This window comes from Cuculus canorus, chromosome 11, assembly GCF_017976375.1.
Source record: "Cuculus canorus isolate bCucCan1 chromosome 11, bCucCan1.pri, whole genome shotgun sequence".
NCBI classification, from domain to species: Eukaryota; Metazoa; Chordata; class Aves; order Cuculiformes; family Cuculidae; genus Cuculus; species Cuculus canorus.
Window position 1 is genome coordinate 13,369,385 of NC_071411.1, and position 25,448 is coordinate 13,394,832.

Here is a 25,448-nt window from a genome sequence, read left to right on the forward strand (position 1 = left end):
ATTATGTTAATGGCATGGATTTAAATATTGTTAGAGGATAATTAAATGCAATTATGATAAGCCTTTTCATTTGATGCCTTTTTTTGCACTAGTTAGTCCATAAATATTTTAATAATTTCATTTATTGAATGTTTTTTCATCTGCACAATCTTACCTTGTGCTAAATTGTCCTGTTGGCTTAGCGCTTTCCTGAGTACGTATTCATACTCAACAGTGAAGCCTATGAACGTGCCTGCTCTCCATTTCATGACTGCGTCCAGATTTATGTGCCTTAAAATTAAACCGGTGCAAAAAGGGATGATCTACATCTTATAGGAGCAGTGCTAACGCTACAAGATATTTTAGTGTGAAGGCAGGTCAGTCGAGCTATAATTGTCTCTAATTAGCAATTGCAGAAGCTGTAATCTTTTTATAAACTTTCAGCTGAGTGGCACTTGGGTGAAAAATTATTTCTTGCCTGGAAAACCATTAAAAATTAATTTCCTTTGGTTCTGTAGGATATGAATGAGAGAAGCACATGGCCTTGCACAGGAAGGGGCTTTTGCCGATTAAAATTCAACACACAAAGCTTAGAGTAGTTTTCTGAAAAGAAAATAACAAATTATAATGCAGATTTTGCTAAATATCTTAGTTTGTCTTTTGAAGTGTATTTTTTCTTTCAAATGCCCATAATGAATGGTAGTGAAAGGTACTTTATGGTTTCATACAGACTTTTTAAAATGGCGTTCATGGGTTTTTTTATCAAATAAGCAGTTTTGCACTGTGGAGAGCCCTACAGGGAATTTGTGCTTCTTTTGACATTCTGTTCACTTGCATACACCTGTGCTGTTTCTATCTGGTAAGTATCTAGAGAAGTTGTTAAGTAGCTACTGAATGAATAATGTTTCCGTTTCAGCGAAGTTTGGTCTCGATTTTGCTGTCTGCGTGTCTTTCCATGCATAGTAAGCCATTAAAAAAAAAAAAAAAACTTGATAAAGTTATCCTGGTGTAAAGTATTTTGAATCCCTTTCACCTTTTTCTTCTGCTGGAGGAGATACGGCCTTGGTGAAAAAGAGAGTTAGTTGTGTCTTTTGGGGAGGTTGCTTTTTTCTAGTAGCTTTAAATTTATTTCTCTTCATCATTGATTCCTTGATGTTGTTTGTTAAATGATGTAGCATTATATATAATACAATACTGAAAATACAACACAATAATAAACTGGTATTTGAAGGAAAAAAAAAAAAAAAGTGAAAAGTCCTACAAAACGTCTTTACTTCTCTTTTATTACCAATTAGAATTGTCATTTGCTTGGATCTTCAATGAATATCCATCATTTGTCCAAGAGGACAGTCGTCGTTTTGTATCCCAAGAGACCGGTCACCTCTACATAGCCAAAGTTGAACCATCAGATGTAGGAAATTATACCTGTGTTGTAACCAGCACTGTGACCAACAGCCAAGTTCTTGGGTCACCGACTCCTCTTGTGCTGCGGACGGATGGTATGACTTCCCTTCTGCGTTGTCAATAAATTATACAACCAGTTGCCTGTAAACATTTCAGCCTCTTACAGTGTAACCTTTTATGCACTCTCAGGGTGGTGGTTGCTTTATAAGAAGATAAACTGTTTTGTGTTGCGCGCTCCTCTTCTGTGTCTGGCAGTGATTTGAGTGGGAGGTCCCTTTGCTTGCATTTCTAAATGGAGTGTGAGAGGTTGGTTTTGAATTAATTGTGATGTGTTGCTAAGGAGAGAAAAAAGGATTTAAAATTTACCTTTTTCAATTGTCTCATATAGGTGTGATGGGAGAATATGAACCCAAAATAGAAGTTCAGTTTCCTGAGACACTGCCTGCAGCTAAAGGCTCAACTGTGAAGCTAGAATGCTTTGCACTTGGAAAGTAAGTTTCTATTTTCATATATACTGGAAGTGGAAGCACATTAAGGTTCATCTGCACAAGAGATGTGGAGTTCTGGCAGTGGCTTTGTAGGTGTTTTCTAAAGATCCTGTTTTCATCATCACAATTATTGCCTTGGAATAAGAGGGCAATGAGTCTTGGAGTCATTTTTCATGGTATCATAGAACATCAGGTTGGAAGGGACCTCCAGGATCATCTGGTCCAACCTTTCTGGGCCACAGCATGATCTAGACAAGCTGGCCCAACACCCTGTTCTCCTAAATCTTAGAAGGGTCTGATGTTTGGGAATTCACCACTTCCCCAGGGAGGCTATTCCAATGGCTAATGGTTCTCATTGTGAAAAGTTTTCCTCTTGTGTCCAGTTGGAATCTCCCTGGGAGTAAATTTTACCAGTTACCTCTTGTTATTTCCATGTGACTCCTTGTAAAAAGGGAGTCTTCATCTTCTTTGTAGCCTCCCTGGGATATGGTCACAAGGTCTCCCCTGAGCCCTCATTTTTCATGGCTGAACAAACTCAGTTTTCTTGGCCTTTCCTCTTGTGGTAGGATCCTGAGTCCTTTGATCATCTTTGTGGCCCTTCTCTACAGCCTGTCTGCATCATTTTTTTGCACAGCGGAGACCAAAACAGGACACAGTATTCCAGGTGTGGCCTGACAGACACTGAGTAGAATGAGATAATGACTTGCTTATCTCTGCTGGTGATGCAGCCCAGCATCCTGTGGCTTTGCTGCAGCGGCACAATGTTTGCTCATATTGAGCTCATCACCGCCACAACCCCCAGATTCTTTTCCACAGAGCTGCTGCCCCGCTGGGTAGATCCCAGCCTGGACGGCGCTCCTGGATTATGTTGTTAATTTTCTTTAGAATTAAAATGTATATGTTAGTGACACAGGAATTTGTTTCATTTCAAATTATTTTGAATAATACCAGTGTAGTTTTACATATAGACTTTGACCTAGTTCTGCTTTCTTTGTGTAGAAGGAACTGTTGTTAAAGTCAGCAAAAATTTTGTCCTAACTTTACTGTTAAGTGTATTTGATGCTTTCTTAATAGTGTTCTTCCTTTAGAGTGGAAATAAAGCGTAAAATGCATTCCACTTCTGAATGACATTTCACTCAAACCTGATACCTTTTGTCTTTCACAAATGATCTGAAAAAGCATTTAAGTTTCTGTAAATGTATTTACTTACCATCTTGCAGTTTATTTGCAGACAGCTTTGTCAGGTGTTCATAATGTTAAATGTGAGATTGATAACTCAAGCACATGCTATTGCTGTCGCTCCCCAGCTCGGTGAGTGAGAGTTTTAAAATCTGAGAATGAATGGCTGTTTTAGGATGGGAATTTCAAAAGACTTGCCTTGATTTCCCCTTCCATGGAACTCACTGGTAAATCTTAGCCATCTTCAGGGGATGCCAGTGCTGGTTTTCCAGAAATGTTACAGTCATTGAACAGTCACACAGTAAAATTCCGTACCACCAATAATAGCATGTAGAACAGAACGATATATGCAGATCAGTAGCAATAGTGTCTGACCATCTGTCACATACAATATGAACACAACTTTTAATCCAAGCTTTTAGTCACTCCTGAGTTTTTTTGTATATTACTTTAAGTAGCTAATTTTGACAATCATGTACTTTAAGCAAAGTTGTTTGTGATACTGTTATTTTCTTTTTAGCCCCGTGCCTCAGATTAACTGGAGAAGAAGTGATGGTCTGCCATTTCCAAGTAAAATAAAGCTGAGGAAATCCAATGGCATGATTGAAATACCTAATTTCCAACAAGAGGATGCAGGGCTATATGAATGTATTACTGAAAACTCAAGAGGAAAAAACATTGCAAAAGGGCGTCTCACGTACTACGGTAGGAAACCATCTCTATCTCTCTCCCACCCGTCTTATGCATAAAATAGAAAACGCTCGAGGGTACTCTGGTTTTACAGCTTCTGCAATACCATCAAGCATTTGTACTTAAAAATCCATGGTCTCTTAACTACTTGAAGAGAATGAGAATTTCTTTACCAGGCTTTTTCATAACTTTTCTAATAAATGTCCAAGCTCAAAAGGGTGTCTAAGAGTACTGTAGAAAGTGCTTGTGCTTATTTTTCTATGACGGAAAGACTTTTTTAGAAACCCTTCTGATTGGTCTATTGGTGAAACCTTAGATTTTCAGTCAATTTAATTATTTGGGGGGATCATTTAGGCTTCACATTTACAGGAAATAAAAATTCTATCTTGCTTTAGGAAAAGATTACTGACGGATACTTTCAATCCTTTGCTGCTTTCAAAGCAGCCAATTTTATTTTAAATTGAGTAAATAAATGAGAGAATATAATCTAGTATAGGAAATGAAATAATACTAAATTTAATAGCTGGAAACAGAGAGAGTCTCTTGTGCATGTAAGGCTATAGAGTGAAATGAATATTGGCAAAGCATATTGGTGGTGTTTTAAAGCTAGAGTGGTTTGCAACAAAATGGTAATTGACAATTTTTGTTAAAGCCAGATCTCAGCAAATATAATTTTCTTTAGGTAAATGGCAATTTAAAGAGTGTTTTCAGATTGTGCTTTGGAATGCTGTTCCTCATGTAAGAATATTTGAGAAAAGATATTTTATTTTTTTTAAGTTGTATAAGAAAGCATAAAGCATAACTGCTATGCAACTTTGAGCAAATGTTCTTTCCGGTTACTACTTCTAGATAGGAAGCTGTTGTTTGTTAGAACACGGGGAGAGCTGCAATGTGGACTTTTGTAAATGAAGATTTTAATTTAAGGCACAACGGATTTTATAAGGAGGAAGAAAAAGAGATCTCTTCCTTCCTCAGCTTCCAATTTAATAGTTACCCTGAATCAGTGCCCCATCATTAGAAATACTCAAGATTAGGTTGGATGAGGGACTTGGAGCAACCTTAATTTTCCATACACTAGCTGTAATTACCACTTTTTGAGAAATCCTGTGGACAACATAGGGCAAAAGACCCAAGATGCTTCATCTGACAGTGTCGTCTGTCATTCCCAACCTGGCACTATGTAGTTGATTTTATAAAGTGACTTTTATTAGCTGCTTGAAATGTTTCAAACAAGATGTGATTTGTACATCACTTTGGCTTAGTATTCCTACTCTAGTTTTAAATCAGGGCAGTTGTAAGACACGATGTAAACTATGTACAAAATAGAGTAGATTTGTTCATTAGTCCTTGTAACGTAATTATGACAGTGGACAATCTTGAGGTATTTGACCTGCTTCCCAAGTTTTGTTTTGCTCATTAAAGGATGCAGAGCTGAAATAAAGAATGTTGCTAATCAATAAGAGCAAATGAGTTGCAGTTCTGTGACCAGTAAATCAGTGTGAATATTTTCTTTACAAATCCAGGAAGGGATTTGAACCCTCAAATAGAGTTCATATTCCAGTACAAATGTCTTCCCATATTAGACTCATCCCTAATATGGATGTTTAGCGTAAAAAGAATAATGAGACCTGTAATGACATTAATGGCACTCCAACTGTTTCATTTAATTTACTCTGTTTAATGAAACCCATTCTGGAGAATTAAGTAGATTTAAGTAATCTTTCTTATTTTGTTACTTGCTTTGTTGTTGCAATAGAATGCCAACTAGTCTGTGCTCAGGACAGGATCATTTTAACACTTCTTGATAATTTGAAGGATTTTAATTCTGTCTCTAGATTAATAATGTTCTGTAACTGAAGGTAATATCTTCTGGTGGCTTGCTGCTGTGATATCAAAGCTCAGAAATCTGTGTGGTAAAGAAATCTAACCATATGCCACTCGGCCTTCCAATGAAAGATCAATATTTAAGGAAGTTGTTCTAAAAGCAGATGAGAATTTGGGAGAAATTAATGCAGTATCCTGAAGACTTAGAATAAAACCCATCCATCTGCCAACAGTTACCAACTCTGGCAAAGATGAATCAAATCTATGGCTGCTGTTAAAACATTTTATTGGTAGAAGGGCAAGATATGTCTACTAATGTTATATAGAAAAATATGTAAATTGCAAATGGACAAATTTATTTGTATTTCAACAGTGAAAAGTATTATTTTGTCGCTCCTCAAAAGAACAAAGCAAGTTTCTGGCTTACCCAAGAAATCATATAAGAAGAATTGGGGTTTACCTTTTCTACGTTGTCTTAGTGAAATAATGTGAAAAATAAATCTCTTCGGGGGAAAAAAATAGACAAAAATTTTCCATTTGACTGAAAAACAGAAGGTTTTTTCTTCCTTTGCAGATTTTAAAGATTCTTTCTAAATGATGCATAAAGCTAGTCCTAAACAAAAGCTTGAAATACTTCATGGCTCTGCTATGAAACAAAACACTCTTATTCTCTTGCTTTGTTTTATGAGCTGAAGCTGTAAAATTTGAGTTCTGAAAATTGGGTTTTTCAGTGCATAAACGGTTTGATTAAAAAAAAAAAAAATCAGTTATGTGTCCTGTGCCGTCCTGCCTCTTCTTCCGGTAATGAATTATAGTCTTGCAATCACAAAGCACTTGAACATAGGCTCAACTTTAATTGTATCCATAGTAGTTTTCTCAAAAATACTCATAAATTTGGTTTAGAAATTCTGTGCATATCTGTAACTCTCTTTATGAAAACTAAAATGAGTCTGTTTTTTCTAATTTCACTATGAGTTTTAAATATAAGTCTTAAGCCATAGTTGAAGTCAATAATTAAAATAAATACTCTAAAACAGCTATTTTGGGTTCTTTCAAAACATTACTAACAGACTGTTAATCTTCCTTTTTTTCTCATGTAGAATTTTATCAAGAAAAACCTAACAAGAGTGTTCAGGTTTTTGTCCTTTGTACAGTTCCAACATTAGTCTAATGCCAGTTTTTCTCCTCAGGGGAGTTCAGAATGTGCTAAAAATAGGACAAGATTGTCTGACTTTGATTTAATATAAAATCTAAATATATAAATAATTTGCTTTCCTTTTATTAGTGGATTCATTTGTAATTGCTATTAGCCTTTTCCGTAAAGACAGAATAGAAGAAGAAAGAATCCATGGAGACTTTTCATAGCATTGAAAAATGAGAAGAGACGAAACAATTACCTTTTTGTATTTTAAGATGCAATTAAACATGTAACGTGGTAGAGATACATAAAGCAATTAATTTAAAGTATAATTGAAGAGAATATATTCTTAATTAGCACATGGTGATTTAACAGAATTCATGCTCGACTGTACTGAAGTAAAGTGTTTAACAGGGAGAAAAAAGATTCTGCTTCTCCTCTCATTTTGGTCTGCAGTGGTGGTCTGTGATAGCAAAGACAAACCCCCCAGTAATACATAGACTCTGTATAGTAATTTTTTAGTATATATAAAAATACTTTTATATTTTATTAATTTCTTTGCTAATAGCATACCACCAAATTTATACTGAAACTATGCTATTCATGTATGTGGAAGAGCCTCACTATTTAAAGCTTTTGTCTAATAGCCTCTTACCTTGTTCATGGAGGTGTCTTCAGGGATGTGTTAGATGCTTCTTAAGGCCCAGTTGTTACATCAGAGAAAAGTTATTCATGCTTCAAGTCACTTGGAGCTTTGAAAAAAGAAATAAGGTTCATCACCACTGTAGGCATCAGTGTGTCATAGCCTGACTTTCAGGTATACTACCTAGAAAAATGAAGGTTACATTCTTCTGGCTGTTTATTTCACCAGTATGCTTCATAGCTGCTTTCTTTTGAACTATGGAAAGTTCCTTTGGGCTCTGATTTATTGCCCAACTGCTGAGCTGTCTGAAGGTATTTTCAAAGGAGATTTCCAGCCTAGCTGTCATACTGTAAATTTTGAAGTAAAACGTGTATAAGCAAACTTCAACTGAAGTGCAAGCCCCAGTTAGGGCCTGTCCTGGAAGAGCTTCCCATAGTCTTCTGCATCCAAGCAGAGTCACTGCAGACCTCAGTACTCTCTGGGAGAGCACAGTGCCTGGACAAAAGTCGTGAGCCTGAAGCTCTGCCTTTCCTTCATGCTATCCCTATGGCTTACAGAATTAAAAGATTTTTATCGGAGTCTCCTACTCTGAAGGAAATCATATATAAAGATAGAAGTTGACATGCATGGTGCATGATACCCCACAAATAATTTGCAAATTGGATCTTGGCAAAGCTTCTGAAGAGTGTCAGATTCTTCAGGCATTGCTTTCAGGAGCTCCACCACAGTCACTCATTGCAGTTGGTCTTCATTCATATCCAGCCCCAGAAAGTTCATTGCAAAGTGTTTCTTAGAAGTCTAAAAAACTGTTTCTTCTTTCCTTATGGCTTACAGGGATGCCCTACAGTGTAATGAAGCAACAGTTTTTCTTCAGGAAGTCTTGCCTGGCTTAGTTAGCTGGAAGAAAAGAGTGACTGTACCCATAAAAAGGTGACCAAGTCTTCTCAGTGGGATAAATTAATTTATTAAGTTAGGCACTTGTATCACTTGTTGCCTGTAGGACCATGAGAATTACAAGGAATATTTTAGGCAAAAGCGATTGAAGCAAAATACAGGCTGGTGTGCCCAACCACAAGGCTGAGAGCTAACCTTCTTTAGAAAATCAGTTACCTACAAGGATTTCGTCCTAAGGGAACTGTAGATGAGTCTTTCGTGAAGATTGCACGGCAAATTCCTAAGTATTCTTAATACCATCACACAGTACGGATTCCTGTCACAGTCTCTAACCCTGCACTACAGTCTCCATTAAAATTAAATTCCAACCTCTCAACTTACATGACATCATCTCTTTTTTTTTTTCCATCCCAATTAAATTATGTTGCCCACTTGCCCATTCCTTGCTTAAGGAGGAAAGAGTGGTGTCTCCTCAGGAAGAACCAAACCAATGCAGAAGCTCCATGGGAGGATGAGGTTTTGTTACCAAGTCATTAGTCTTCCTTCAGCAGCACAGATGTTGTAGTGGGACTAGACCACACAATGAATAAAGCTGTATATTCAGAATCACTTAGGTACGGTCAGGCAGAGCTTAATGAAGAGGGACAGTGTTGAACCTGGAACATCATGCCTGTTTCTTGAAAGGATATGTAGATGTACATATCTACGTGATATGACAGGAAGTGTGACCTTCTGTATGCACTTTTCTCAGGTGCTGCAGCGTGCCTATCTTTGCCAAGATTTGGAGTATTAAGTGGAATATTCCCAGCTAGAATTGGCCCTGGTTAGCTGCCTTTTCAATTTTGAACTGGTTAGTCAAATTGTTCTTTTTCAAAGAGTTTTTAATACTCTTACAGCCACTTTTAAAGACTTCGAGATGTGGCAGATTGAAAAGGGTATTTTTCTTTGTGCTGAATGCCTTCATCAGTAATTTGAAGAGAAAAGAGCCTTCCCGGAGAAAATCACTAAAGTCTACATCAACACTCTCTTGCGAATGAACAAGCACCATAAATTTCTCACATTGTGAGAATTATTAGGCAGCTCTATTCTGTTCATTTCTGGTTTGAATCGTTGTCTTGCTTTCATGCTTTCCAAAAACACCCAGTTTATCTTGTCTTCTGTGGAGACTTGGGAAACCCTCCAATGGACAATATCTGACATGAAGAGTCGTAAAATGAAGATTTGTAATGTAGACAATATGTTTTGATCAGTGGAATTGAATCCAAGATCTTGAACTTGAAAACAGACTATATTTATTCCTATTTTCAAGTGGAGATGTGCAGCAGATGTGAAATATTGCACATGTATGGATCTTAAATAATTCATGCACTGTTGCTTGTAGCATAAATATTTAGGTATGCAAAGTGCAGGAAGCATTCTGACATGGAGTCCTGAGCTTTCATCCCCTTGACACTTGTGGGCCAAGTATGCCAAATGACAGTGTGTGATAAAGCAGTGGCTCTTCTTGAACTCCAGTGTTGTTAACGTTAACTGTCAAGATTTAACGTAAATTAATATTAGTAAGATAGTGCATTTGTGTGACACGAAGATCGGGTTATCCTGTCTTTTAAACCCAGTCTTTAATAAAGAGAGTGTATATAGTATAACATTCTCAAATCAGTGAAAGTCATTAATACTCACAGGGTAAAAGAGATGTGGAAAACAAAAGAAATGACAGAAGCTTTCACTGTGAGCAAATACTGGCTGAATTCCAAAACCTCCTAAGTTAATATCTCAATGAATGCATTGTAGTATATTCTTCTGTGAGAAGTTAATCCTAAATATGTATACATTAAATGGTATTAATCTTTGTTATCATAAAAGTATGGTGCTGTACATGATCATGTTGAGATCTTATCACTGTATTGCAGAATGTATGATAGAGAAAAAAATCAGTATGCTAGGAAAGAATGAACCTTTTAAAATGAAATTAAGAACAGCCCTCATCCAAACGTTGGTCTGTTGGTCTTGTGCCTGTGGCAGTGGAGCAGGTTTAGCTCTCAGCTGCGCTACAGACTTCCCTTGTGGCCACAGGCAAGTCATTAATTTCCCTGGTCTGAATTAATTGCTAATGTAACTCCATTGTAGTAGGAAGTTCAACGGGAATTAATCTGACCTTCTGTGCTTCCAAAACTCATATATTAAATAATGATATTTTCCTGTATCACCAGGGACTTTTTTTCTTTCTAGTTGTTTTGATATGAGAGTTTTATGAGAGTTTCCTAAGATGTCAACTTAGGAGAACCTTTAAGGTAATCAAATTGACTCCAGAAGTTCTTTGGCCCTTAGCTATGTACTTGCAATCAGTTTTCATCTTACTTTTTATCTGTTTTCTCCATGCACCAGTGTCTAGAATTTATCTTTTCTTGGAGAGATAGTATATGTTTAGATTATAAACTTTCTAGTAAATTGAAGAAATTCAAAGAAAATTCACAAAAAACTGGCTATAAAACACTGTTGTGCTGTTGTGTGAAACAAAGCAAAAAAGGAATAAACTGCTGTTGTCTGCTGTTGTCATTTGTCATGCAGAGATGTTTATTTGCCAAGTGAGTTGGTTTTTTTTTACACCTTATGAAAGCTCTAACAGATGTTTTAAACTCTGTCTTTACATTTTTAATTATATTATTGTATTTTAGGTAATTCTGAAGTATGGATGGTATTAATACATCTACAGTTTGTTCAAAGATCTGTGATTTTTATGGACTTCCTTAAGGGCCGTATTCCGATTTGCATCATCCAAATGCTGTGCTAAGACTAATGCTTTCAAAAACAGTCTCATATATCCATGTATTCATCCAGTTAAGTACTGATTAGCATTAGAAAACAATTCAAATGGTATTTAGAACTAAGGCTGACATACCATTACATTATTTTGAGGAATTAAAGGATTCTTTTCAGTATTAAGTTGATGATTTAGCTACATCAATTATTTAATTCCAGTATCACCACTAATTTCTTTATCTTATATTTAGCTCAATTTCAAAGTTTTGTTGTTTAAGCGTTGGTGATTTTCATATTGGTTTCACTAGTTCAGCTTTAGCGATCCATAATCTCAATTTTCTTTTAGTTTACTCCTTGTAATAAAAATGTATAAAAGGAAGAGTGAGTAATTTCTTCCATTAGGTGACTTGAAGCAGAACCACTGAGAATCTCTGGTGATATAAACCAGTCCACAGGTCACTGCTGTGCAAATTAACCCTTTGATTCACATACGGAACAATAACTTCTTAGGGTCTTACTTGTTGACGTGCATTTAATCTGCAGCAAAACCCCACTGGATCCAGACAATAAAAGATATTGAAGTTGCTGTAGAAGACACCTTGTACTGGGACTGCAGAGCAAGTGGAAAGCCCAAACCGTCTTACAGGTGGCTGAAAAATGGAGACCAACTGTCACCAGAGGTAACATTCTGTTTTGAAAAAAGGTGATGCTATGCAAAATTAACAGTACTTCATACAACCATGACAGTTTGGGAAAGTCCATGTAATTAGTCATGAGAAATATTTGATACTGTTTTTCATATGTTTGTCAAGAGCATCCAGATGGAAGCTTAAAAAGATGCAGTACCAGAATCACAGACAAATTATGTTGTACAAAAATTTCCCTACTAAAAGGAGATTTTAAAGCAATGATAAAACCATACAAATAAGTATTTAAGGAAAGACTGGAGAAGAAAGTTAACATTTTACATTAACAACCACAAATGAGTGATAGAGAACTTTAAGTACTTTGTTATATTTGCCATTGACCTTTGATTAGAGGCAATAAGAAAATCTTTTCAAACTTAAGGAAGACAAAAATTCTAAAAATTCAGAATATAGAACTTCTTGACCTGAAGAGTGAAATACCAACAGCAAGTAATGTAGGTATTTATTTTAATACAGTTATTAAAGTAAATTAATGGAAAGTCATGCATTTGGTGACAGAGAAGAGAACTCTTACTTAGAAGGTGAGGTGCTTGACTTCCCAGATCAGAAGTGCGGAAAAGCATGTTGCCCATATTGATTTGAAATCTCACTGTTTCATTGGGAAAACTGCCCAGTTCAAGTAGTTGGGAACATAAACTGTGGGCACTGTGCCATTGCAGGGAAGGTATTTTGCCCCTGGCCAATGCTTTGTGCTCAACGTTGGCATCTGCAGTTGAAGAAGAGCAAGTGGCCGCTCGAGTGTATTCAGTGGATGGCTATGAAAAATGATCTAAGCACTGAAAAACATTTCTTACCACTCAGAGTGCTGTAGTTACATGCTCACTAGAAGAAATGGCAGTGTTTTGTGGGCAGATTGAGTGAGGGAGTACAGAATCTCATCTTAGTGATTTAAGAGCATTGTTATCATATCACACAATGTCACTAAGTTAATGTGGTTTTTTGCCTCAGTAAGGACAAAAAGACCTTCTCTTATTCCGTCTTCCCATTTCTCCACTTTTGAGCATTGGTGTCCTGCCTTTTAAAATAGCGTAACACCATGAGCGTGGCTCACTCTGGAAGCGTTTAAGGACTGTAAACTGTAGCACAAACTGTTCGAGAGCCGGTGCTAAGGAGGCATCAGAAGAGAAGTTCTCTCGATATTGTGATTAGTTGTCCTCAGCTCCTCTGCTGCAACGTTCATGCTGGGTCTCCTCCACAAAAATCTGCTGGGTTTGTTCTGCTTAGCTCCCCTTCTCCAGATACAAATCTTCTGTTAGGAAGAGTAGGAAGAGCAGCTTGGGATGCTAGAGAGAGGATCAAAACATTGGAGACTTAGACTTCTTCCTGTTCAGCGTTTATTCGTTGTCTAACTGACTGAGCACTTTGAAATAAACTGGGAGGAGACCTGTCAAGGGAGGAGCTGAGTTGAGCTCTTATGGCTGCCCATAGATAGCTGGAGTCGCTCTGCATTGGGGATACCTCTAAGTACATGTCCTTAAGAAAAGGCTGCTGAGCCACATCCACATCACTTGTTAGGCACTTCTGCTCAAAAAAAACCCAGAAAATGTCTATGAGCAGATAATTTGTTCTTTTGGTTCAAAGTTGTTTCTCTGGTTTCCCCCTAAGGAGAGATACGTTTGGTTTTATATTTGCTACTGATTCCTTTTCTCACCAGTTCCTGTCATGCCATCCTTCAAATTAGTCACTTACTGGAATTCATATAGCTTCTTGAAAATAAGCAAGGTGAGACGATACCTATACTTGAGAAGCTTTGTCAGTTCTAAGGCAGTTAGATGTGTGCCTTTCACTTAATGACTCTTGGAATTTTTTCTGCATAGTATTACAGAGAACTCATTAGCAAATGGCATGTGTGAAATCTCTAAATAGCATGAAATGCCAGTGCCATCTGTATAGTTTGGATACTCTGGTCGGTCGTGAGGAGCCAGCCATGGTTTTGTCATATTTCTGGGGGAATATTGAGGATATTTGAGATTAGAAAGCCTCTGTGAAACTGAGCAAGTTTGAAGAATCTGTTTCATACACTGTGTTGACAAGTCTCCTTATTTGATCACTGTTGCCATAACATGGTACAGTCATGTCACTTATTTTAAAACTGCTCTCAGGATTATGCTGTTGTATTTATCCTATTTTTTGTATTTATGCTCTCATATTTCTTAATTATTTTAAAATTTTCACAGCAAATGGATCATCAGTAAAGATATTTTTCTTAATATTCAGGGAAGGATCCAAATTGAAAATGGTGCACTTACAATATCAAATCTAAATCTGACAGATTCTGGCAGATACCAATGCATAGCTGAAAATAAACATGGTGTCATCTATTCGAGTGCTGAGCTCAAGGTTGTAGGTAAGATTTTCCTTTTTCACTAAAGCATAAGCCCCATTCTTCTCTACACACCCTCCACCTGGGTTGTATTCCACCTCATCATAATGTCAGATTTAGCTCACACAGAAATAAACATTTTCATAGACCTGGTATGTTTTTATCTGCAGTGCTGAGGAGTTGACTCATCTGTTTCCAGAGGATTTGCAGCCCGGTCATTCATTGCTTTAAAACAGAACACAGCTAAATTATTAATTAGGGGTAGAGAGCGATGGGGGCTTGGACACAGGCCTGAAGATTAAAACTGCTGGTGTGGTCTGGAGGCAGCACTGGCTCAGCACATCAGTCAGCGGCACTCACCTTCTGCACCACGCTCCGGTGCTCCCCAGGGAGCCCTGCTGTTTAAAAGCAATAGGATGCTCTTATGTGCAGCCTTTCTAGATCAAGGGGACAAAGAATTGTCATTCAGTCATTCAGACAGCATGTGCTTGAGTCAAAAATAGTGACAGTCCTTTGTTTGATTCTGTGAAAACTAAGCCTGTAAAAACAGGCTGTTTTGGGGACTTCAGTTATTTACTTTTTGTTGTTAAGGTTCCAGTCAGTCAGCAGGCTGCTCCTTCAGACACAATCTCTTAAAATACTGAATTTCCTTGCAAAGTGCAGAGTTGTATGGATAGAAGCCATGTGCCTGTTCTAAAGTGCTACCTAATGCAGGCTATACCCATTTGGAATGAGCTTCACTGTACTTTTATGTCATCTAACATATCCAATCTGACATTGTACTCTCAGGCAAAACTAGCAGCCAACCAGTTCCTTGAGTTTTAATGAGACTGCTGGTGTTGACTGTTGTCCCTGGACTCAGACGAGTCATGTACACTCACATTCATCAAAGCATAAAGTTAGGCATGTGCTTAATGCTCATTGGGTTCACTGAGCTTCAGCCCAGATAAAGGTGGTGTGATCTTCTGGGCATTTTAGGTGATGTGCTCCGCACAACTGGGTCCTTTACTTTTGTACAGGTGTAAGGGGAAGAAAGGAGTAATTGTCCAATAGAAGATCCATTTGAACTAAATAATTCAGAGTTTTAATTACATTTGGAATCTGAGAAGTGTCATGTATGTGCTAAATAGTAGTATCATTAATATAATTAAAGGTGCTTTATTTCACTATTACAATCTCCTCTGTTTTAGCTTCTGCTCCAGATTTTTCCAAGAATCCAATGAAGAAACTGATCCAGGTTCAAATAGGCAGCACAGTTGATTTTGAATGCAAGCCCAAAGCTTCCCCTAAGGCCAAATGTTCCTGGAAGAAGGGAGGTGAGCAGCTACAGGAAAATGGAAGGTATCAAGTTGCATTGGTTTACTTATTTTAATCTTACCAAAAGCTTGTTTATGTCATTTTATGAAGTAGTCTGTTGTGTACATACAAAGTCTCTCTGAAGTCTGTCTAGCTGAGGGGCATTGTTTGCTTGGTTTTTGATTGTCATTATATCTCAGTACTGAGAGTACATGCATATAGCTTTCTTCAAGGTCAAGGGCCACCTTTTATTTTCAGTTTAATGTAGAGTTTGGCTTGATTTAGAGAGAACCAGATACAGGTAGAAAAATGAAAATGCAAAGCTTATAAAACAGTACTAAAAGCCTTTAACAAAATACTCTGAAAACACTAGCAAGGAGGTGCATGACATGTATTACAGCTGTGGTGATAATGTGGCTGAGAGATGAAAGAAGGCTTTAAAAGAAAAAAATTGTAGTTGGCAAAACTTAATAATTGGGAATAGCACTCTTACTATTCTATTACTTTTATTTTTACGGTTCTAGTACTGTGTTTGTTTATGTGGGAAAAGTTTTTAGAAAGATGACTCAGAATTGTACATCACACACACATACACAATTATGCAAAGCTTTCCAGATGATTGCAAGATGGACCTCATAAAACCAAACACTGGAGCTGAATGGTGAGAGATGAAAATCAGTATTGGCAATACACTTTGGAAACAAAAAGCAAAACAGTAAAACTGCTTGTATCCTGTTGTTGTAAATTAAATGTGAACACTGAGGGAAGTGATACAAGCATCCATGTGCACAGGTGGGTGTGAATATTCGGTACACATTATCAGTTAAATCATAGACTGATGATATATATGGGACAGAACAGAAAATAACTTTTAAATTGCACCATTACAATTCATTGCCTTGGATGTTGTGTTGGTCATCTTTTCTCAGAAATGTGTGGTAGAGGTAAATGAGGGATTGTTGGTGAAAATAATTAGAAGCATGACTAATGGATCTATAGTCAGTTCTGTGACTAAGAAAAGGTTAGGATTGTATGATTTCAAAAAGAGCCAAGGGATGTGTGAAAGAAAATGAGATGTGTGCTCATTATGAACGTACTTGTTCAAACGTATACTTAATTTCATGTGCATGTTGTTCAAATGAAAACAGGAAAAGAAAATGAAAATACACTTTCAGGGTCTTTTCAAGAAACTATGAACTTTATACAGCAATGATAATGTAGGCTGCTGTTTCTTTAGTGCTTACATGATAGTGAATGTGTTTTGCTGATAGTAATTCTCAGTGGAGAGTTTGTGATTCACGTGTACGCTCAGCTATTGACTTCCAACAGCATGTAAACATTTTTTCCAGCAGTAACCATTAAAACATTATTGAATTAGTCATAAACTAAAATTGCACAATTCTACTGATTAAATTGTATAATCAAACTATAGGGAAGCGTACCTCTCTGTGCTCTGGAGCAGCCATTTGCTTCGCATCTCCCCAGCATTAGGAGTTACTGCCTTTTCAAGCTTTCTGGTTTATATTTCAGTATTTGCATTGACTGAGAGTTTCAGGTAGTGAACTGAGAGAGAGAGAGAAAAAAACCAAACCCTTGGATGAATGATGTAATTAGTTACATATCTGATTTAGCATGAAATTAGGTAGTTTGGTACTTAGGACATTCCAGCTGCAGCACTTTAATACTCACTACGGGCTGTAAAGACTCAGAAACAGAATAACTATTTGGGAGTTCAGTCTTCCTTGAGGTCAGCCTTTTTGCCCCTCGTTACTGGACTATCTGAGCTAGGTACAGCCTGTAGTCACAGCTATAGCCACAGAAAATCATGGTGTTTGTGTGGGAATAGTGAGGACAGGATAACTGAGAGTGTTCCTCTTGCAGCACTGGTGTTACCCTATACTTTCAAGGGTAATTCAGGAGCAGTGGTACAACAGAAGTTTCCAGAAGTCCAGACATGAAACTGAGGTAGCTGAACACTCTTTTTTGAAGGCAAATTGCCATGGCGGCGTATATTGTTTTCATGAATGTATCCCTGCTCCTCTAGGACTTTGTGTTGCATTGTACAAAGCTTTGGCCTATCATTAGGAAGCTGTTTCTGAATCAATCCTGTTCCTGTGAAACACCACATCATGGTTTGGTTTTGAAATTTCCAAATGCAGAAGATGCTAGCAGTCAAAAGTTTCAGAGATTGTGGTTGAGACCATTTCCTGCTCCATTTTAGCGTGAGCTCTCTCCTTGTACCCAAAGGGTGTGGACACTTGCAGTTTGATCTGTGGAGCCCTGGCTCTTCCTTCACAGAGAACACAGTAGTTCTCATTTGTTCAGCTGTTAAGTGCTGTCAAATGTGGCAATATGGTAGAAGATACGGCATCTGTCATTACAGAGCTTGACAGGGTGTCTCGGACTCCCGAGCTGGCTCCAAGCCTGCAAGCAAACAAGCAAAATCTCATTCAAAATAAGCCTAGTTGTTTGTTCTTCCTGTGTGAAACCTCCCAACATCTTGTAATGACATACTATCATATCGCTAAATAAGCATACCACAGGGTGGTATATTTCTATAAATAGGCAGGCAAGAAGAATGATATCCTTCCCATACCTGCCAACCTCTTCTTGGAGCTCTCTGTCACCAGTCTTCAAATAACCTGTGTAGGTTCGATTCATGATATTCAAAGGTTCAAGGCATGCCTGGACCTTGCAGGTCTTCACACGTGGCCAGGAGAACAGCATTCCAGCCACAACTTGTCTTGCTTTGTGAACTTTCTGTCTGGATAGGCATCAGATCTGGTGTTAATGGTTGTTTTGGATTGCCTTTCAAAAGCAGTACCCACCAATTCTGTTTGTGGTGATGGTACCAGGCTATAAAAGCAACGTTCGCTTTCTGAAAATGTATTGAGAATATGTGATGTGCCTGCTTAGATTTATAAACAAAACTTAACAGCTTTTAGTTGTGCAAAGTGCAAGTATTTCCAAAATGTAGCCCAGAGTGTCTCCTCCTCACAGACAGCACACTATAAACAGCTACAGAGGAAACAAACAACCCAGTAATCCTGAATTAATCTAAATGAAGTACATTCTCCTTCAGAGAAAAGCAGAAATGCAGTTCTTTGCAGAAAACACAGGAGTTCATTACTGTCTGCTATGAATAATTGCAATTCATGAATTTCTTGCAGTTCTACCATTCTTGCAGTTCAGGAAAGTGTTTCTAATTAGTAGTATATTTTTCAGGCTTTAACTACATTTCTAATGGAGAAGTCTGTGGAAGTGACTCTCTTAAATACAGAAGACGAAAGGATTGTGTTCCCAAATGGGGTAGTGTTGGCCACGGAGATCCAGCATGGTCTTTACCTCGGAGAGGTAGGGGAGGCAGAAGGAGCTTACTTATATTTGGAGCTCAGATCTAGAGTACGGCGCAGGCTCACGGGGTAGTCCTTAGGAGAGACAGAGACTGAGTGTAAGTTGGAGGGTGGCAGTTCCCTGCCCTCCACCAGGCAATTGCAATTTGCTTGTAAAAAAGGAAGAGGGAAATCACAGTCTTCAAAGAGTGCAGCAAGTTATTTTGTCTCCGTAAGTCAGTTCCTGCAAGGTAACATCCCTTGCACTAGTTGCCACAGGGATAAATAAATACATCTATGGTTTCCCAAATCTCTTTGCCCTTGAGCAGTTAAAACCACATTCTTGTTGATTTTGGTAGGTCTTCGTGTGGTGTAGTGGAGTTATTCAGCGTTGGTAGAGAATGGGGTCAGTGTAGTTTTGGTTTTCATGTAAACATACACAGATTTTGGAGCCTGCCCTCTTCTGTAGGTATGCCAGCACACTACAGCAGTACTCTGGTAGAGATACCAGGGTTAGACGATGCCAATTTGGATTGCATCTAAAGTGGAAAGACTTTCTGGAAAGCTCGGAGGCCAACCAGGGGTAGAATTAGTCCTTAGTGTCAGCTCTAAAAGTGAAAGTGTCATATAATATGCAGCAACATGGATAGAATGTGTATGTTTTCAGAAAATTACCATTGGAATATTAAAAATTAAGCACAAATACTCACATTACTTCTGTGTATTCACAGTGATTTGTTGTAAGAGCATCTGTTTTGCTGGAGGTACTGACCACATTTCTTTAGTAAAGCCTGAAAGATTTTCATTTTGATGGCACTGTTGCTTGTATTCTTAATTTACTTTTAAATGGTGCTGCGTTTTTAGTATGTAGGAGATTTGGATAATGACTCAGTAAATTTTAATTAAATGAGCTGAGTGTGATATGTCTTGTGGAGGGAAGAAAATATAATTCAAAATGGATTCATGAGCTCTGGACTGAGAAATCGCTTAACATTGAAGAATACAGCCTTGCTTCTTGTTAGTTTTGGAAAATATGTGGCTGATTTTTTGGGGATTTTTTTGAGAACATCTCGAATAAAGAGAGGTAGATAGTATAAAGCAGTGGAATACAGAGAGAAGTGAAAGCACAGGGGTAACTGTAGAACATGCAGAAGAAAAGACAGAAAATGGGAATTAAATTATTTGGGTGTTGAAGGAAGATATGCCTTCCACCAGGATGCAGTTTTGGAACTCTGAAATAAGTAATTTTGTGTGATGCAATGAGCCTAACAATCAAGAATTAGCAAGAATTCTTTTGTCTTTAATGACTGCCACATCACGTACTGAGGGTAGCTGATAAGCCAGCAGAGGGAATTTTTTTACCCCGTATTGTGGTTCTAGCGTGTACCACCGTGCTGGGAGCAGCTTGTACTTACTCAGGCTGTTCCTTGCCAACTAACTCATATTACAAGGCCTTCAGAAAATTTCTCTGAAGTAAAATAGAGTCATTAAGCCACAACTAGGTTTGGTTTATTTCAGATCAATCTGGAGCAGCTTTTACTGATAGCAGCCCATAGCCCCCAGCGTCTGCAGGTAGAGAGACCAGAGGGTGCAGACTATAGTTGCCTTTGGGTACCATCTTCTGTGTTGAAAAGCCATTCTGAGACACCTCTGTCTCCAGACAGATGTGCTTTTAATTTTCTTTTATTCTTTGAAAAAGAAGGATTAGACATTTAACCAAGGTTAAATACACTTGGTACTAGTTTAACTCCTCAAAAACAGAACCAAAATACGCTGCAACCTAGATAACTCCTTTAAAGATTTCTTTAAACGTTCTATGATTTTTAATTGATACATAGTACTAGACTGCTCCTGCTTGTTGGCTGTAGTAGGCTTTGTGCTCCTGGCTCAAATATCTGACTGGAAAGAGATTAATACAAGGGATTTTGAGATTATAAGGAGCATTGTTTCACCTGTAAATAAATTTACCTTTATTCCTAGATATTTCTATTTACCAAGACTAGAAAAAGACAAAAAGATGCTCCAAACATTAATTTCACTAAAAGATGTTCCAGTGCAGTTCTCTTAAAAATCTTTAGTTTCAGCATCTTTTACTGTGGCAAAGTGATGTCAAATTAAGGGTGAAGGAAACAAGAAGAAATAATTCCGGATAAAGTGTTGTACAATTCTTAGAAGTATCAGTTACTAGTTTTATCTTCCGTATGGTTTGAATTTATTTTCATTTCGTGTTACAGTTTGAAATGCTGTGATGTAGAAAGCAGTGCATTTGCTTACCAGTCCTTCAGTAGGAGCTTTTTTTTGCTGACTTTCTTGTTAATTAATCTGGTTTAATTTAGTTGGAATTTGATTGAGATATAAAAAGGCAGTTTTGACCCACTTTTCCTCTGTTCCTTTGTACTGAAGTGTTATGATCTGGAAAGCAATATGTTTATTATCATATCAATAAGGATCTGAAATAGTTGGCTTTTCTGCTGAATAACCTGAAAAAAAGGCAGTGATTACTTAGCTTGATTATATCTGTTATTTTGGTAATAAAGTACTGCTGCGGGAAGATGAGCAAATTTGCATTCATTAACAGTTTCATTAATGAAAGTAAATTTCAGGTGGCAGCCTTGTCTCGGATCCTGAGGCGTATTCTGACTCTTAGTTGCGTGTGTGTGGTTGTACAGCACCAAATTTAACAGGATTTTGGTCAGTAACGCAAAACTGCAAACCTGTAGATAATGCTGTCCCACTTCTCTGATCAAGTAGGTATGGAGGTAGTGAATGCAGATTGAGTATTCTGAGACCACAGATACTGAAGTTGCTAGATCTCAGATTGGCATCCTGGAGCACCGCTTGCCCTCTAGTCACAGATGATACTTGGTTTTATATCTGAAAATAAGAAAATTTGGTGCAGTCTGTAACAATAGTAAAATAATTTATCAATATGAGAAGTACACGCCTCCCTTCACGGTTGGATTTTTACCATGGACAGTTAGGACTAAGATAACTAGTAATAAATTATAATGTCATGCTTAAAACCTGACAGACTGGGCAGAGTTGATGGAGACTGTAACCCCACCGAAGTCCCTCAGCTGACTGTAAGATCTGTAAGGACAAATGCATGCTCCTAGTTTGGGTGGGACAGAAAGACTCCTGTAGTTTTACCAGTGTTGGACCTCTCATGTCAGGAACCCTGAATTCAGTTAATGCCTCTCCCAGTTTGTTAACTCATATCCGTGCTCTTTGACTATGGTTAAGACTTTAGGCTGTTGTAGGTTTGTTGGGGGGTATGCCATCCCTTTGACTACTGGAAAAAAAGAATCTTCCCAAAGATTAATTACCCACAGTTTTGCTCAAAAGTTAACAAGAGCTGATGGTTTTTTTCAAGGATAATTTGGTCTGATGACCACTCAGGTCCTAAATGAGTCCCCATCGTGCAAATGGATATGTGCCAAAGCATTATTCCACCAATTATTTCTATTTTACAAGACTAAAAGTTTCTCCTATTTGCCAGTGCATCAAAAGTATGGAAGTTGTTGAAAATGGAATTCACTTTGAAAATTGTTGGCCTTTAGCAAAATGTGTTGGAAAAACTCTTGTAGATACAGGGAACGCCAAAGGATGTGTTATTTTTTTGTATTAGAGATCCGGATCGCTTCCTGGCAGCGAGCCAGCCACAGTACATTTGTTTTATCACAGTGTGTGAATATCTAATAATTTTAACTATACTAAAAGCTTCAGTTCATCTAGTGTTTCAGCAGAAAGGGATAGAGCTATTTCTGGGTTTAGTGTTTTCATAAGCTGTGCTGCATTAACTGTTTTGAAGCCTTCCTCTTTTTCATTTACTGTTAAAGATTTTATTTTGACAATAATTTTTTTTTTTCTAGAATTGATTTTTGGGTTTATTTTTCTGGAGAAAAAACTTGATTCTTAATTATATCTTGGTATTAATAAGTCTGTTCCTTAATTATTGTAGGCAAGCTAGGCCTGCAGGTAGCTCAGAGCACTCTAAATGCAATTTGTTGTAATTAACCAATAGACGTTTTATAGTTTATACACCAGTCCTGTTTTTCCCCATGTTTGTTCTCAGGCTTTGTCAACACTGTTGGGTTTTTATTTGGTTTTGCATTTTTTTCTACTGGAAATGGCTTCAAAGTAGGTGATACAATACGAGCTTTTCAAAATATACAGATAGCTATAAAGTCCAACAACTCAATAGCTTGCTTGCGACTGTAATTAATATATTTTAACGCCTTTTATTGATGTCATTATAATCGCCTATAAAATGTATTAATCATTTCTGTAACATATTTAAAATACCTATAAGCCATACGGTAAGACTTAACTGTTATATGTAGTCCCTCTAATATAAAGTGCAGCCAAATATTACTTACAGATTTTCTGGGAACAAGTTAATAAGCCTGGGGGAGGTCAGCTCTGCTGACACTGATGAAGATCACCCTCCTTATGAATCTACCTCAAACACAGCCACGTTGGCTCAGATACCTCAGTGTATTTTGGACAATTCAAAGATGGTTACTTCCAGACAAGAAATGATTAAACTTTCTATTTATACCTTTTCCCCCCTAAGTAAGATGCGTTTCTTTGTCACTCTTAACAAGTTGACTTGTTATCACTTACGATGTGTATCTTTTCATTTTGTTACTTTATCACATTTGCCCAAAGGAAATGTATTTCAGCTGCAGTGTTGAGCGCTGCAACACCTTTTTCTAAGAAAATATAAAATGCAATTCAGATTAAGGAAAACAGTTGAAAGTTGTGCTTACTTCTAGAATATGTTTCATTATAAAGAGCTCTGTGATGTCAGTGCAGCTGTGGAAGGAATCCAGACTCCTCCTTTCACACACTTAAAATGCAGCCTCCGTGAGGCCTCGGGGATCGAGTGACCTTATTGTTAAGGGAAAGGAGAAGCATAACTACAGAGACACCGTGCGCTTCCACCGCTGTGGTCCGTGGTTAGTGAACATGGGTTTGGAGGATGAGAGAAGTTAAGGGTGAAGGATAAGATCACTGAACCCATGAAAAGCCAGAGTCGTGTTTTGCTGCCCTTATTTACCAACTTAATTATTCTCTGAAATATGGATGCAGATGGATTGCTTTTTAAAAAAAAAAACCATTGTACCACTGTATTATTTAGAATATAAATGAGCATAAATAATAAATGACAGTGCAGCTTACTGAAGCATATACCTTTTATGGGCCAACTTTTATTTTGGCAATGCAAGTAAATCTAAGCAAGTGTATTCACCAGATGTGTCTTAACTGTGTCTGCCTTTAGTCCTAAAACTCTTTACAGACTTGCCCTGCAGCTGGTGCTGCGATTTCAAGCTTGCGTTATCCTTCATCAGCTACCACGGCACACGTGGGGTTTCACATGGGGAACTGCTCACACTGAGCTGTTAGATACAGCGTGTGGATGCTGGAAGAGCAAGGAAGCTGCTTTTTAAGTGAGCATCTTTTGCTTGGGTTAAGTTTTGAGAAGAAAGGGAGTGGTCACAATTCCCGCTTAACACAATGGACATCCCCATCTACCTCTTGTAAATAAATACTTAATTATAGAGAACTGACTCTCAGTTAGGACAAATGATGGAGATCTTTTAAAACCATTAATAATTTGCCTCAAGTATGTTATACACTAAAAAGTGCAGCAAGGGGGTGTATTTAATTAATATTTTACTGAATAAAGAAGCAGGTTAATAATGAAGTACATGCAAGTGAGAAAGCAAAATCCTCATGACTTCTCTGAGAAAGGGAATATAGCAATGTTAAGTTTCAGGACATTTGCTGCCTCCTCAGCTACTGCTTACTCTGACAACTGTGTAAGATTCCAACTAATGCATTTAGAGATTCGCCTGGAGTGTTACTCCTGTTTGCTGTTGTGTGGATTCGGTGTAGCTAGATGTGGGTGTTTGGGGCATTTCCAAAATACCTTCTAGCTGAGATGCTTGGGGAGCTGACAGAATAGGCTTGCTGCAGTTCAGTTGGTGCCTTTGAAACGGATTGATGTTATCAGAGATGGAATTAGGCGTATCAGGAAAATGTTGTTAACTTTTTTTGTTAATCATTCTGGACATTTTTATATACAGTGAGGTATATAGTTGCTCCAGGTTAAGTCAGGGAAGACCTGGTAGAAGGTCTTGCGTCTAAGGATATGACAGATGGGAGGACAAGAAAGAGGGAAAGGGGGTTAAACCAGCCTTACCTTTCCATCCCTCCAGTGCCTGCTGTCTAAGATGTCATATCTGCTGTTGAGATGCTGGTGTTCTTCTGTCTATATCAGTAATGCAAGTTGTCTTTTGTACACATCTCTTAAAAGCATCTTTCTGGTTTGCTCCGTGCTATCGTCTGTTAGGCACGGTTCTTGCTGGTGGAGCTTTTGTGGGGTAGAGGGACTTTTCTTTCCTTCAAGTCCTGCCACAAAGCATACGTGTACTGCATCCGCAGCTCACTCCCACTCAGCGTAGGTGATAAACTGAGACAGAAGTCTGCAGCAGCGTGAAGTGTCAGTTTGCTTTCTAAACAAACACGGAATTTATATTTTCATGGGCTGAATCCTACTCTAGAGAGTCAGTTGTGCGGATGAGCTCTTGACTTCAATGCAGGGTGTGCTAGGCTTGTGTCTATGACTCCTGAGAAGTGCAAAACGTGAATTGCTTATGAAAAATCCTATTTCCTATCACAATAATGATATGCAGTCACTTCAGAGTTACCATGCAAGACTGCAGGAGGGAAAACGCATAATACAGTTGAACATTCTTCCTAGTTTGGTGCAGCTGAAAAAGATG

General features: G+C 37.8%; 1 protein-coding gene across 2 annotated transcripts in view; it reads left to right on the top strand.

Moving 5' to 3' along the window:
• Positions 1-25,448, top strand: part of LOC104068330 (contactin-3) — a 111,385-nt gene that overhangs the window by 67,779 nt on the left and 18,158 nt on the right. For both annotated transcript variants that reach the window (XM_054076138.1, XM_054076139.1), the window contains exons 4-9: positions 1,275-1,478; positions 1,772-1,874; positions 3,571-3,755; positions 11,543-11,679; positions 13,924-14,053; positions 15,220-15,370. In XM_054076138.1, coding sequence (XP_053932113.1) covers positions 1,275-1,478; positions 1,772-1,874; positions 3,571-3,755; positions 11,543-11,679; positions 13,924-14,053; positions 15,220-15,370 — 910 coding nt within the window. The remainder of the gene's footprint in view (positions 1-1,274; positions 1,479-1,771; positions 1,875-3,570; positions 3,756-11,542; positions 11,680-13,923; positions 14,054-15,219; positions 15,371-25,448) is intronic.